This window comes from Pyrus communis, chromosome 5 (genome assembly GCF_041283825.1).
Source record: "Pyrus communis isolate YQ-2024b chromosome 5, ASM4128382v1, whole genome shotgun sequence".
NCBI lineage: Eukaryota > Viridiplantae > Streptophyta > Magnoliopsida > Rosales > Rosaceae > Pyrus > Pyrus communis.
Window position 1 is genome coordinate 21,151,880 of NC_142569.1, and position 14,796 is coordinate 21,166,675.

The following is a 14,796-nucleotide window of genomic DNA, read 5'->3' on the forward strand; positions in this document are numbered from 1 at the left end:
CACCTATAGTGACATGTACGACTTATCCATATCTCATCACATATCTCATCAATCATTGCTAGCACATATAAGTCGGAGTCACCTATAGTGACCTGTGCGACTTATCCATATCTCATCAATCAGCTCATCTACCAAATCCTGCACAAGAGTCAAAACCACCTAAAGTGGTCTGTACGACAGGCTGGGTGTAAATAAATACGCTCAAGTGTTACGATCACGTGAAGGCTGTGCGAAGTATCGCAAGTCAGCTACGAGTCGGAACCACCTAATGTGGTCTGTACAATAGGCTGGCACCTACCTTGGATCCAAGGTGAGCGTGTGGTGCAGGAGATGAACAATCACGTGAAGGCTAGGCCCTGGCCACGGGCGTAGCACTAACACTGAGGTGCAGGATAATGAGCATTAAATACATCTCAACACAATCATACTCACTACCATCATTATCATCAACATGTATTCACTTGAAACTTACCTGAGCGTCGTCATTTGGCACTTCAAAGCATTCACAATAATTAGGTTTAGGTAATATATATACATAAGAATATGCCATGATGCAAATCTAAGAATCAGGCATTTCATAGTATTCCCAAAATATATAATACGGCGTAAAATATACAATCTACTCCCAACTATTTACTTTCAGGAATAATTATCAGTGATAAACCCAACTAAACATTAGTTTAACTAACTATCAAAACTGACATTTCTTACTTCAATTCTCTATTCCTCACACATTGATTTATGACCACATTTAACCACCAATTCATAAAGCTAAAACTCACACTTCCACCAATTTTCTTCACATTGCTCCATTTCCCAAGCAAGGTTTTTGTCTCAATTATTGTATTTCACTTATTGTATGGCTGCATCTAACGTCTCATTAGACTGCCTACGTACCCTAAACAGGGATCAAGCCATTCGTAGTTCACATCAATTACTTCAAAGCATTCACATTAATCATATGCAATAATTGATTTATAAACGTTTACGGAATTATCAATTATATATACATATATATATATACACACACACACGATAGAAAGGAAAAAACCCACTCACCTGGCGTCCACGCTATGATTCTCTAGCACGCACATCGAGGCGTCAGAACGATTGGTGCCTAGAACAATTATCGAATCACATCTCAGAACTCTTATCAATACGTAATTCACATAAAGCACATCCTCAAAGACATTCTAAAATAGTTTAAGGCCCATTGACCACAAGTCAACCGTCGATCGAAGATCGACGGTAGGGTCTACAACCCTGTATAACTTTGTCCAGAAGATCCGCATATCAGATTTCCAATCCGTAAATTCCAAAGATCCACATTATGCTTCTAGAATAACATACTAAAATTTCATTACGATCGAACGGTTGGATCTCCACCAATTGCCCAAAATCAAGCAGCGGTTATCATTTATTTTAACTTACAAATTCAATTCGGGAAGATCCGTACAACAGATTCTCAATCCATAACCTCCTACATTCTTCAAATATTATGTACTACAATGTAATAAAGTTTGGTGACGATCCAACGGTCGGATCGTCAATTCACATAAATACCTATTAACATATCATAGAGAATTTAGGTTCCAACAATCAACCTACGTCATTCAAATATCAAAATTGAATTCAAGACATTTAACATAGCCTACAAATAGCATTCGCAGCCCATTAGCCACGCGCCACCGCACGCGCTGCCGTGGGTGGCGGTCGGTCGCCCCGACTCGCCGAAAAATCCAACTATTTCCAAAAATTACCAAATTTCACAGAAATGAAGATCTCAGCGAGTAGAACAAACTTGATACCTGTGGCTAAGGCCAATTTGGCTTGGAAAAGCTCCAATTTCATGAAAACCCACCGGAACCCTAGTTTTTGGGTATACTCAATTCGACTCCATGGATGCTCCGACGCCCCTACCATCACTTGGGCTTTGTTCCTAAGGATGAGGGGAGCCTATTGGTAGTGACAATTGGCTGTGTTAGCTTCACAATTTGTGAATTACTATCGAACACCCACACGCAGCACCGGTGCATTTCTCCCAAATCTTAGGCCAAATTGTATGAATTTAGGGGTAGGAATGGTAGAGAGAAAGCTAGGGAGGTGTTTCCAAGTGATGGTTTAGCTTAATTCACTGGAATTTGGCCGGGAAACCATCGGTTTCTATGGTTCCCAACGGCCGGGTCACACGGGTCAAGGAAGACCCGTTTTGGATTCCCTCATTTTTCTTCTTCCCTCCTTTCCCTTTTGGTTCTTCTTTCCCATTCTTCATTCTCCCTCTCACCTCATTTCTGATTGGGTAGTGCCCATCTCCTTCCTCTCCCTCTCTTTCGCTGCCATCAGGTAACCATCCCCCCATTTTCTTTTTTCTTTTTCCTTTTTATTAATCTCCCACAACCTTTTTCATAACAAAAATTAATAATAATAAGAAATGAATAAGATAATAAATAATAATTCTTACCAACGCACTTTTGGAATACAGTAAGGTAATAGTTCATACGCGTCATGAACTAACGAGCAACGAAAATCAATACCCTCGCCTCTAGGGTATTCTCGTAAATTTCACATTTTAAGATTTATAAAATAATCAAATTTAGGACGGGTTGTCACAGATTTGCCATTTTTGGGATTTTAGTTATTAGGTCCTCAATTTGATTAATTTTTCAATTTAGATTTTTGTTGGTTATGGCAATGGTAAGGATGGTGTGTACGGTGGGATTGTGCATTTGTGGTGGTGGTAATGGTTATGGTAGGCTTGGTGAGGTTTTTTTAGAACACGAGTGTGACCTTCTCCTAACAACGGGAAGTTGAAGCATCAAAGTCACAATTAGTCAACTAGGCAGTAAATAAATCTCATGTTAAGGGTTCTAAGTAACCGAAAATGGAAAGGGACACATAACCAACATAAATCAATTTCCTCCGTTAAGGGCTCACTTTGGAACGTTATGCCACCGCAATTGGCACATATATCACACCTAGCCACGCACTATACGTTTGGATTGTACCCTGTCAATAACTATTGTGCAAAGGGTTAAGTAATAGTGGACCTCAATCTAACCAAATTTGCTACATGCATTATTGCATAACTCCAAGCAAAAACCGGAAGCTTGGTTCATTACCAAGGTTTGCCCTATCGTCTAGATATGTTTGATAAACACTTCTACTAGGCTATTTTGGGTGTGGACATAAGCGACTACATGTTCAACTTCAATACCCAAACTCCTGCAATAATCGTGAAATGTTTTCCACATAAACTTCATGGCATTATCTAGTCTTATAGATTTTATCGGATAATCCAAGTGATGTGCCCTCAACTTAATGATCTAGGCAATGAATCTTGCAAATGCAACATTCCTTGTGGATAATAAAGGCGATGTGTGACCATCGAGTCAATGCATCAACTAAAACCATAAAGTAGAGGACATGTCCACTTAGCAGTTGGATTGGTCCACAAATATCTCCTTGGATCCTTTCTAAGAAAGTGGCATGCTCTTTATAGCTGTTTTCATAGGACGGCTTCAAGCTTCACATGGTGTAATCAACAGTATCATGTATTTCATCTTTACAAATGGATGATGCACGAATTATAGGACACGTCATACTCTCTTTCAGGGTGTCCAAGATGGTCATGCCAGAGTTGGAAAGTGCTCGAATCAATTAGCTTCAGGCAAATGACTAGGTTTGCCTTGATCTTTTGAATAGTCATCATATAAAGACCCAATGAGAGTGCTTTCAACTTCTCTAAGATTTGGTTTTGGCTGCATGAAGTGAAAGTAAGGCAAAGATATTAAACGCCATTTTCTTCCATTGTTTCACAGTGAAATTTGTTTGCTCGGATGTCCTTAAAACTCAACAACATTCAACCACAACGAGAAGGATATAAGGCCTCGTTAATGGTAAGCAAAGCACCATTGGGCAACATGAGTTGGGTCTTGCCATGCCCCTCTATTAGTTACATAGGGCCATCGATTGTTGTCACCAGGATACAGTAGGTGTGAAATTGAGGAAATAAATGCAGTTACATAAAATAGTGTGTGTTGTTGAACTGCTAAACAATAAACTTCGTGGGACATTCCTATGAAAATTTAAGTTAAGTCACACAACAACTTTTCCAAGGTAAACTTTATCAGCTTAAACTATTTGAGAATAAATATTTCAAAAGAAACAAACAATAACCATTAAGGGCTTGAGAAACCAAAAACTTCCCAAAATGGCCCAATAATCCAAAAGTAAAATAGAGATTATCCAAAAACATTAAGGAAAACTCTAAGTCAACAACATGCCAATCACATTCACTAGCAGCTATCTTGCTCAATGAAATCTGAAACGACTACAGCCGTGTCATTTTACACATCTTCGGTTCCCAAGTTGTCATGCTCAACAAGTTTGGCTTTTTTCTAACGATAGTTGTGGTGGAGATCAACATTAGCAAAGCAGGACAAGTGCTAGCTAGTGATCAATTCCACCACAACAAAATTAAAGATTCGGCTTATTCTTTGGTTCAAGACGATTAGCCTTATCAATGATGTTCTAGACTTTTTGCGAGGTTGGGACCCTTGGTTTGAACCTTGCTTGCCTTTCCCTTTGTCATTCTTCAAAGCTTAGGACAACTGGCCCTTCTCATTGACTCAGTTCCTTTTCCTTCCCTTGGAAATATTCGCATTGCTTCAAGCAATGGAACACCGTTGGAACAAGTAGGTCGAGAGTTATAGTTGTGCATCAACAAGTTGTCCTTCTCAACTAGAAGAAGAACTGTTGTGAGGTTTGAGAACCTTTAATTGTTATGCTCTCTGTACTACTACTGGAGCACAATATTTGAGGCACTAAAGGTGGAATAGATCTTCTCCAACAAGTCAAAATCAATGAGTTTTTGACCACAAAATTTCAGAATCGACTGGATTCGACAAACTTCAGAGACATACTTGTCAACAGTCTTAAAGTCTTGGAAGCAGAGATTGTACTAATCGTTTCTTGCTTGAGGCAAGGTTACAACTTATGGTGATCAGAGTGGTGCGTTAGGGCTTCCCATAAAGACTTCGGGTCTTCCTCAACCAAAAATTTGGTTTGCAAGGCTTTTGCAATGTGCTTCCGAATGAAAATGAGGGCCCTAGCTTTCAAAGACTCTACATCATCTAGGATTGCTTCTGATAACTTCCTCACCTTGAAGTGCATCTTGACATCTTGGGCCCACTTGAGGTAATTGGTGCTAGAGATATCAAGAGCAGTAAAGTCTAACTTGTTCAATTTTGACATCTTTTTCTGTCGAGAAATAGGTGGATTAAAACTTTAAGTTTAATCAAAATAGATGTAAAAACCAGATTAAATGTTTGGTTTGGAAAAAAAAATTTCGGATTTTCATTCAGTGAATATGAGCTTAAGGGTGTGAACTTGGATCAAAGATGTGAACTCATAGTAAGGCACAAGTTAATGGGTTTAACTAGGCTCGGGTTTTGTTTCTTCTTGATTTGGAATATTTCTAAAGTCAAGTGAGTTTGAAACTCATAGCAAATTAACTCAATTCATGTAACTTGATGAATTATTTGGGCTATTCACGTATTCTACTAGAATATGGATTTAGCTTTGACTAGAAGCTAATTGGGCTTTCAACTAGAAAGTAAAAAAAAAAAAAAAAAAAAAAAAAAAATGTGCGTTCAATTGGAATGAGGGTTTTATATTCGACTAAAATATGAGTTGGGCTTTAGACAGGAAAGGCAATTTGGCATTCGACTGGAATGCATGGGGATGCTCATTGGAGCATCCAGATGATATAGACATGTTTATTACCAAAAATCACAAACAACTGATTTCAATTTAATATGCATAAGTTTAGATTTAAGGGGGTTCATGAACCATGGTGATTCTTCTTAACGTGAGGGTTTCGCAAAATAGAAAAAAAAAAAATTAAGCAATATGATAAACATAAAAATCACATAAGTGAGAAGAAAATATCATAACTTTCATGGGATGTTACGCACAATTTCAAGTTGACATGAACTTGAATTTTAATTAATGACCTAATAGTTATACCAATTAGTGAATGGACATAAATGTCCAGCAACAGATATTATTTGTTTGCCAAAGAAGACAAGGGCACTTCTCGAAATTGTTACAGTTGTTATAAATGTTGAGAGAATGTGGAGTAATGAGCTACGATAATGATAAAGAATCATACACTTGGTAAGTGTGGATCATGATAGTTTGTCGTAGTAATGTGTTGGCCCTTGCACACGAGTTCAAGCTAGTTTCGGCACGACAATAAAATTCAAATTTTAAATATGTAAAAGATCGAATGACGAACCTAATAATCTCTCACTTTAACTTTGTGAGATATTCAGGATGGATGAAATTGAGCATATGACTTTTGGAGTGCTGAGGCGAACGTACTTACTACGTATTGAATCTAGTGAGTTATCCAATCCAATTTCTTTGACAACCAACGATTGTTTTATGTTTGATTTCCACGACTTCGCAGAAGCCATATGAATGAGTAGAGAGTGCAGAGTATTGAATAAGAAAGACACCATTTCTTTCAGTGTGTTAGAGCACATGAAAAACAAGTACCCATAAGTATCATCAACAAGATACTAAAGAAGAAAGAACAGAGATGGGCTAACTGCCGACAGTCAGGGGGAGATTACCTTTGCATCTTATATAGCAGTTCGTCGAGCTCTAATCGCCATAGGCAGAATAAAACTCGTTCTTGGACAGATTGTGGCAACTGCACAAACCTAGACCAAATCATGGGAGGCTTGCAATAACGAATCTCATTGACTCGTTTCAAGTAGAAGCAGCACAAAGGAACCATTAGTTGCAGGTTTCCATTTGATAATATCAGGCGAATTAATAGGTCACAAAACTCACAACTACATTATCACTGCAATTTAAGGTTAAATTAATCATAGATTACATTACCGGATGAAGGCTATAGCATAATCACGTCTTCCAAATTTCGGCTTTGTCTAAAAGTATTCTACATATTACAGCTGACAGTTGGATTTGCCCAAACAGAAATAATAAGCTACAGCTTTTCTGTTTCCTTTGCCACCTTACAAACATACCTCTGCGATTCTGCCCTCGATTCCCTGAACATCAACCTCATTCTAGTCAGAGATGTAATCTATCAAAGTAGTCGGGCACAAGAAAACTTAAGGGAAAACGGATAGAACATAAACAAGTTTCGACCTTCTTTTCACAAGGCATCGCGAGAAGCAATCCGGCATGTAATAGCATCAGCAAGTGATGATATCCCTAGTTCCACACTTGTTATCTTATAGTGCTGAAAGAAAAAAAATTTCGATGATCACTAACTAGAAACACCATCGCAATAGAACTCATTGCCAGTATAAAAAGAGACCAACATACATATATACCTTTTGTATTTGGGCTTGATCTGCTCTTGCTGCTAACTCCTCCAAGTCAATCTCTTTTCCATTGACAAGTTTCTCTACTGCCTTTTGTTCTATCTATTATAACACGAACAATATTAAAATCGGAATGGCTAACAATCTTCTGACATACTGAAGCAATGCAACACTTGATCTACCAGGCTTTCCATGAGACAATGATCTTACCTCCTCAGAAGAAGCATTGAAACGAGCAGCAAGCACATAAGTCGAGCTTTCAGAGATGCCACATCTTTTCAAGGACTCTGTGATCTAAGCCACGATCAAAGCTAGGGGTTACATATTTGCAGCAATAGAAGCAATAGACCATAAAGCAAACTAGTTAATTGGTAGAGAATTACATGCTTGGATCCCGAGTAATTGTAAACAAGCTCAGAATGAAGAGTGCGCGTTGTCAGTGACTCTCGGGACTTAGATACGAGCGTCTTATGTGCAGCTGCAAGCAAAGGGAAAACATCCGGGATCTGCTTCCATTGCGGACAATGGCAAACATTAGAGAAACGCAACAACAAGCATCTCAGCAGAAAGAAGTACACAACATTGAAGGCAAAACAAAAGGCGGTTAAAGTACACGGAATCATACAAGTGAAGCATTCAGGAATGCAACTTCCGGGTTTAGTGTCCCTGATTGCATCAAACCAAGAAGCTCCCTGCAGGATAACGACTCTATTAGGCCCCCTGGCATAGCATCGATAATTCGATATCACATTCAAATTGTTTATGAAAACCGTCATCGATCCCGAAAAAGAAACAAAATACCGTCATCGATCCCGAAAAAGAAACAAAATTTTCCTAGTGACATTTGGTAACGAAATACCCAATTTTACTCTCAAGCTAAACAAGGTTTTGGTGGGAAAATCCAGGGGAACAAAATTGGGGTTGGAGAATTTTGCACGAGAAAGCAAAACCCAGTTAAGCCAGTTTAAAAACTTGAGAGAGAGAGAGAGGGGAGAGAGACTACTTGGAGTTGGTGACTTCAGTGAAGAGAGCAAGAGAGAGGGTGTTCCCATTGACCTGAAACTCCTTCATTGTTGCGTCTTCAAGCTCCGGACTTTCTACACTGCAAATCCGCAACAAAACAATTGAATTGAAGCTTAAATTTCTTATCTGAATTGAATACAAAAAATCCAAAAGAAAATCAGCAGATGGATTTTTACCAGCAGTTGATATATTTCCTGGCTGCTGCTCTGCCACTTCCTAGGGTTTTTAGAGGCACCAGGTTTCGATCGAAAAAAAAAAAAAAAACCATATTAATCGCGCGCCAGGAAGGGGTCGAACCTTCGACTTTCTGCTTAGGAAACAGACGCTCTATCCACTGAGCTACAGGCGCTTGCTTGTCCATCTATCCACTAAAATGGATCATCACTAGTTTATTAACTATAGTACGCCCGTAGTTCTTCCTCAGCCAGGCTGGGGCAGAATAACAAAGCAAGTACAACTATTGGTAACATAGCAAAAATGTGTTCCTCGTCATTAATATGTTTGCTCGTGCTAATTGTGGCCTTTCAGGCGAATGGATGATTGTATCTTTGATGCACTTGGTAGTACATATGAGAATTCTTAATTTGATAGTTGTAAATAACCTTAAATTGTGGAACAAAAGATGTAAGGAACGAATTATTTACTCTTAACGGTCAAAGCGGACCTTTAAATGAAAATTGTTGACCTGGTCAAACATTTGTTTGTCTATCTTCAAGCAAAGACGTCCACATGGCAACCAAAACCAGACAATCCCCAACCTCCCCCCCCCCCCCCAATGGCGCCCATTCGTCAATTTTAGCAGGAAGAAAAAAACTTGGCAAATGTTTTGCAAAATTTTGTGTCCTGTGTTTTTTTTTTGGGTGAAAAGTTTTGCCCGGACAACATGTCCCTCTACCTCCTTTTCCTCCTATGGCTAGTCTCCATCCCTCTCCTCGCCCACTCTCAACCTAACCCTAGAGGTTGGTACCACACATCCTCCTTTTTTAATGAAACCCTATATTTTCCTCATTAATTTTGGCTTTAGGGTTCTTGCTTGTTCATTATTTTATCCAAAACAAAACCAACCCTACCATTTTTGTGATCTTGTTGATTGGACAGAATTAGGGTTTTGCTAGGATTAATTGTCTCTATAAACAAGCATAATCCAATTTTTTTGTAGGGTTAGAGTTGTTATGAATCGCAAATGGTTTTTATCATCTCTCTTCACTCGTGTTTTTGGACATAACCAAAACTCAAAATTTTCTAAGGTTTTATTTCACTCCCACTTCCGGTAACACAATTTGATATGTTTTATAAAACAAGCAAACTCTTAATATTCTTAATATACACTTGAAGTACCCAAATTATGAACTATACATGCAAATTAATGTCTTTAAATGCAGGTTACCTCCTAAACTGTGGAGCTGGGCCGACATCTGAGAGCGTAACAGTAGGGAACCTAAAGTACACGACAGACGAGGGCTTTATATTGGTAGGAAACACCAGCACCATCAAACAAGAAGACCTTGTCCCCATACTTGCCACATTGCGCTATTTCCCTAACAAGTCCGCACGTAAGTATTGCTACTCTATCCCTGTTATCAAAGGTGGGAAGTACCTCGTGCGCACCACGTACTATTATGGCAATTTTGATGGCGGGAAGGAGCCTCCGGTATTTGATCAAATTGTGGAGGGGACTAAATGGAGTGTGGTCAACACCACGGAGGACTATGCCAATGGGTTGAGCTCGTATTATGAAATTGTGGTGCATGCCAAGTCGAAGACATTTAGCGTGTGCCTTGCGAGGAATAACATGACAGGGTCGGATTCTAGCCCCTTTATCTCGGCTCTTGAGCTGGAGTACTTGGATGATTCAGTGTATAATACCACAGATTTTAACAAGTATGCACTTAGCACAGTGGTTAGGAGTAGCTTTGGAACATCTGAAGGTGACATAATTGGGTAGAAACTCAACTCCCTATTTAATTAGTACTATCCTTGCTGCATTTTTATGATTTAAGAGCCATGCAATTTGACTATATGTAGTAAACTAGATCTCTTATGGAAGTGTAACTAGGTGTAGGTACGTACTAGTGAGAGAGTTTGGGAGTCACGTTTCACCTTTAATAGAGATAATGCGGCAAAAAAAAGTTATCCGAAAATTTTTCGTTGGAATTATATGGTACTTATGATACTGCTCGTGTCACATTTGCTGATAAAATTGTCTGAAGTTCCAACATTTTCATCGATCGGCGTTGTAGATTACATGTCTAATAATTGTATATATGCGAGTCATACCTATGTCAATGACATAATCTACAATGTGATTCATGTATTCATTAGTGACTCACATATCCTACACCAACCTAAGTTTACATGTTGGATTTTGAACTAAGTGGTGGGATATATATATATATATATATATATATATATATATATATATATATATATATATATATATATATATATATGAAGAACTAACCAGAAAATTGTATACATGCTGAAGAATTTAAACTATCTGATGTTGAATATGTAAAATATGAACTTAGCTTTCCAGATGACAAGTTCAACCGGTTATGGCAACCACAAATGGACCAGAACCCTATTGTGAGATGCAAGGCCAATGTAACTCCCTCCGATTTCTGGAACATCCCACCAGCAAAAGCATTCCACAATTCTATCACAACAAGCCGAGGGAAGCAATTGCATGTCAAATGGCCATCCTGGCCACTCCCCAGTGCAGCTTACTACATTGCATTATACTTCCAGGACAACCGAAACCCGAGTCCGTTTAGTTGGAGAGTCTTCAATGTTTCTATCAACGGCAAGAACTTCCATTCCAATGTCAATGTTACCACCAGGGGTTTGACAGTTTATGCGCCGAAATGGCCTTTATCCGGGCAGACTGAAATTGTCATGACTCCAGGTCAAGGGGTACCTGTCGGGCCTGTCATCAGTGCTGGTGAGATCTTGCAGGTCTTGCCTCTTGGAGGAATGACTCTCCCTAGAGATGGTATTTCATTCAAGCCTAAGATTATTTTTAGGGAAGTCATTACGCACTCCTTTTTTCTCTTCTTGCACTTCTCCCTCCTTTTATAGCCTTAGGATTGAATAAATGAATAAAGGATCAAAGGGCAGAATGCAAAAGGTGAAACAGGAGTGCGAAAATCGCTAACCTATTTTTATGAAACACTCCATCTTCTCTTGTTGATTTTGACCCTTAATTTTGGTGTTCCTTAGTTATGGCAATGAATGAGTTGAGAAGAAACTTTGACAACCCACCTCCCGATTGGAATGGCGATCCTTGTCTACCTGAAGGGAATTCATGGACTGGTGTTACGTGTGATCGCGGGAAGTTTTTTCGAGTAATAACTTTGTGAGTTTCACAAGGATTTATGGCACGACTGAGTATAGATATAATAATATAATTATTAGATATTTCCTAGATAATGATTAATGCTAGGGGATTTAAATTTGATTCGTAGTCGAATGTTTTTCTATTACGTGAAGGAATCTAACCGACGCTGGAATATCCGGGTCACTAGCACCAAACATAGCAAATTTAACTGCACTCCACCATATGTAAGTAACCATGCACTTGTTAGTCGCACTACCAGTGTTCACTGGCTTGCCTTGTCACGATCACTTCCTAACTCGCGTGTTTGATGGAATGATTTCCTTACAGTTGGCTTGGGGGGAACAAACTTTTAGGCAACATCCCAGAAATGGGCTCATTGAAGGAATTGCAGAGTTTGTATGTTATATTTAAAGTTCTATCTCATTCTTCATTCTTTTAGATAGCTAAACCTTTAACTCTGGTTTTTTGTTGTTGTTATGATAAAGGCATTTGGAGAAAAACCAGCTTGAAGGATCAATTCCTAAATCATTAGGCCGACTTCCAAAACTGCACGAGATGTGAGTATATAGTCTTCCATCAACAAATAGTTATCCAATAGCAAATCATTCGATTTTTGGGACTTATTCTATGGCATCAACTTACTTTGGTGACCTGTTTTGGTTTTACAGTTTCCTTCAGGATAACAAGCTTGAGGGTGATGTCCCTAAGACGCTACAAAATACAAAGATAAACATTCAGTAAGAAACAACAACCTTAATCTCTAGTTTTTCCCCCAAAATCGGTCAATTTCTATGCATTCTATCATTCTTAGAACATATATTTTCTATTCTGCTAAAAGAAAAGGCTATGGTTCTTTTGCAACTTATGGTGGTTAATATTTCAGGTTGAAGAATGAGGTTGACAGTGAACCAGAATCTCCAGTTAACATGTGACTGGGAAGTTTTAGTCGCTAGAATCAGACTACAAGAGTCAAATGACAGGAACGGATCACCATAACGTGGAGAGACGGCAGAGTGAGATGTATGGGCCCCGCTTCAATACTAATGTGTTTAGAGGAAGGTCTTCATGTTTATATATGCATCTAATTTCTCAAAATGTCATACCATAATTGTAAAACAAACAAACCAAGTGCAGCATATGCGATATGAGTAACATATTCACCACTAACATGTTGAACATAATTTACTTAATTACTAATGAGAATGTTATGAAGGGCAAAGTGCATAACTATTGATATCCCGATAGCTAGTCTTATTTTGTTCTGTTAAATTGCATTGTTTACAAAAATCGGAGATACGATATTTTTTGGATTGAAATTGGAAACACGTATTTCTGATTCGATTCAGCCAAAAGTCGAGCCTAGGAGAGACAACTATGAGAATAATTATCATATGAATTGATGTTAGAGTTGCAAAGGATCTCGGAGGATTCTGCTGGAACACTAATAAAAGAGGTGATGTTAATAGAGCCAGGGAATTGACTAACACCCTCTTTCATTTGCAATGACATCATGTGCATGAAGAGGCATATCGATGGAAATAGTAGAAGAACAACATTACTTTGCATGCTAATCATGTTTGAAAATCATTGGATTCCAAAAGCTTAAGTTCATGCGTGCATTGCATTGTTAATCATATCAAACGTAAAGACGAAATCCTTTCACACTGTATCTCGTTGATTAGGCACGATGTCATTATCTTCCGAAAATCAACTAAACAAACAAAGAACTCAAACTTAAGAAAGGTGCAATTTGACTATAATCACAATAAAACTTTAACAAACGATGCATTAAACATGTAATCTAATAACTTGTTAAGTGATTGGATTAGCAATAAAGTTTGCAAATAGTTAAAATAAAGTTGTCTAAAGCAACTTACAACCAGCTTACATATTCTACCACATTAAAATCCAGATTCATTTTTTTCCCTTGTCATTTGCTATTTTGAAGTTTGAACACAAGTGTTGCTCTTCTATAAACCAGCATAATATGAATGTGGAGGCATAGCCAGTCACTTCATCCTTAATATATCTCTCTATTAGATTTGTTAGGTGTAAGCAGAATGTGAAGAACTAGAGAGAGAGAGTATATATAATGGATATATATATATCTTCTTTTACTATTGAAGAATATATTTCTATAGTTATTATCTCCATGTGGTAGGTCTAAAGAGTAAGCATATTCTCATATACTTTATTATGTACAATTTATTGTTCTTTATTAATATTTGTAATCGTACTATATATCTAGTCTAACAATATTTTTTTACACTTATGAGTGAGGTCTCAAGTTCGACTTACATAAATGGTAATGACGTATTATTATATAATTGTGTTGAGTTCGATACCTATTTAGTGTCTGACCCATTGTGCGGCTTAACTCAATCGCCTCCTCTCATCATCTTAATTTATTTAAGTGTATAAACACAATGAATTAAATGTAACTAAAACTAACAATGAACATGATAAAATACAAAGTTAATTAGAAATTACATAATTTAGTAAATAGCAATTAGAAAAATATAATATTCAATCGAAATACGTTTGAAATATTTCGAAAAATTTAGTTGGAATATTAGTAATTTTTCTTAATCTCTATATGCATTCAAATTTCTATTTAATCTTTTCAAAAAAATTTGAATTTCAAATCGAAAATTTTAATGGTAAATATGGAAATTCCAATCCAATAAGCTCTCTCTTTTCTTTTCTTTTCTTTTTTTTTTTTCCTTCTTCTTCTTGAGTGATATCATTTAGGTTAACCACATTTTGCACTCTCCATGTTTGTTGTGATTTTTAAAATAGACCATGAAGTTTCAATTTTCTTACATTGGCCCCTTAGATTTTGGGTAAGTCTTCGTGCAACCCTTGTTTTTGTGATATTTTCATCATTCATATGAATTCAGAGTTCATCACTTGTTACCATAATTGTCAAGTTTTTTGATACATATGGATGAAAAAATGGTTTCCAAAGAGAATGAAATGTTCTAATTATCCTTATGTATGATGAAATATGATAGATTCATTGCTCTACATCTTCGAAATTGCACAGAGAATAGTTTAACATAATACTAACAACAT

The 14,796-nt window shown here is 37.5% G+C and overlaps 2 protein-coding genes and 1 non-coding gene across 5 annotated transcripts; 1 reads left to right on the forward strand and 2 right to left on the reverse strand.

Annotated features, from left to right (window-relative positions):
- Nucleotides 1-6,844: 6,844 nt before the first annotated feature.
- LOC137725903 (EKC/KEOPS complex subunit tprkb-like protein) lies at nucleotides 6,845-8,662 on the reverse strand. Of its 2 annotated transcripts, none has more exons than XM_068464742.2 (8): nucleotides 8,561-8,662; nucleotides 8,365-8,463; nucleotides 7,987-8,053; nucleotides 7,745-7,867; nucleotides 7,572-7,655; nucleotides 7,371-7,463; nucleotides 7,183-7,276; nucleotides 6,845-7,082 (listed from the first exon to the last, which is right to left on the reverse strand). In XM_068464742.2, exons 1-7 carry the CDS (start codon nucleotides 8,650-8,652, stop codon nucleotides 7,190-7,192), a joined length of 645 nt encoding a protein of 214 aa, XP_068320843.2. In that variant the 5' UTR covers nucleotides 8,653-8,662; the 3' UTR covers nucleotides 6,845-7,082; nucleotides 7,183-7,189. The 2 variants fall into 2 exon arrangements, with proteins under 2 accessions (XP_068320843.2, XP_068320842.2); XM_068464741.2 differs by having other exon boundaries at nucleotides 8,365-8,471; nucleotides 8,561-8,613.
- TRNAR-CCU (transfer RNA arginine (anticodon CCU)) lies at nucleotides 8,661-8,733 on the reverse strand. Its single transcript has one exon. It is a non-coding gene; the product is annotated as a tRNA-Arg (tRNA).
- A 426-nt stretch (nucleotides 8,734-9,159) lies between these two features.
- Nucleotides 9,160-12,940, forward strand: LOC137724947 (Leucine-rich repeat (LRR) family protein). Of its 2 annotated transcripts, none has more exons than XM_068463582.2 (9): nucleotides 9,160-9,343; nucleotides 9,767-10,325; nucleotides 10,913-11,376; nucleotides 11,604-11,739; nucleotides 11,874-11,945; nucleotides 12,049-12,117; nucleotides 12,207-12,278; nucleotides 12,390-12,458; nucleotides 12,605-12,940. In XM_068463582.2, exons 1-9 carry the CDS (start codon nucleotides 9,268-9,270, stop codon nucleotides 12,651-12,653), a joined length of 1,566 nt encoding a protein of 521 aa, XP_068319683.2. In that variant the 5' UTR covers nucleotides 9,160-9,267; the 3' UTR covers nucleotides 12,654-12,940. The 2 variants fall into 2 exon arrangements, with proteins under 2 accessions (XP_068319683.2, XP_088549417.1); XM_088693291.1 differs by having other exon boundaries at nucleotides 9,192-9,343; nucleotides 9,767-10,312; nucleotides 10,921-11,376.
- Nucleotides 12,941-14,796: the final 1,856 nt, after the last annotated feature.

Excerpts from the sequence above, each read along its gene's own strand:
- LOC137724947 (XM_068463582.2), top strand. The coding sequence starts at position 9,268 with ATGTCCCTCTACCTCCTTTTCCTCCTATGGCTAGTCTCCATCCCTCTC. Across the intron at positions 11,946-12,048 it reads TTAACTGCACTCCACCATAT|TTGGCTTGGGGGGAACAAAC; the intron begins GTAAGTAACCAT and ends ATTTCCTTACAG. Across the intron at positions 12,279-12,389 it reads CTTCCAAAACTGCACGAGAT|TTTCCTTCAGGATAACAAGC; the intron begins GTGAGTATATAG and ends TTGGTTTTACAG.
- LOC137725903 (XM_068464742.2), bottom strand. The coding sequence starts at position 8,652 with ATGGTTTTTTTTTTTTTTTTCGATCGAAACCTGGTGCCTCTAAAAACC. Across the intron at positions 7,656-7,744 it reads ATTACTCGGGATCCAAGCAT|ATCACAGAGTCCTTGAAAAG; the intron begins GTAATTCTCTAC and ends ATCGTGGCTTAG. Across the intron at positions 7,464-7,571 it reads TCAATGCTTCTTCTGAGGAG|ATAGAACAAAAGGCAGTAGA; the intron begins GTAAGATCATTG and ends GTGTTATAATAG.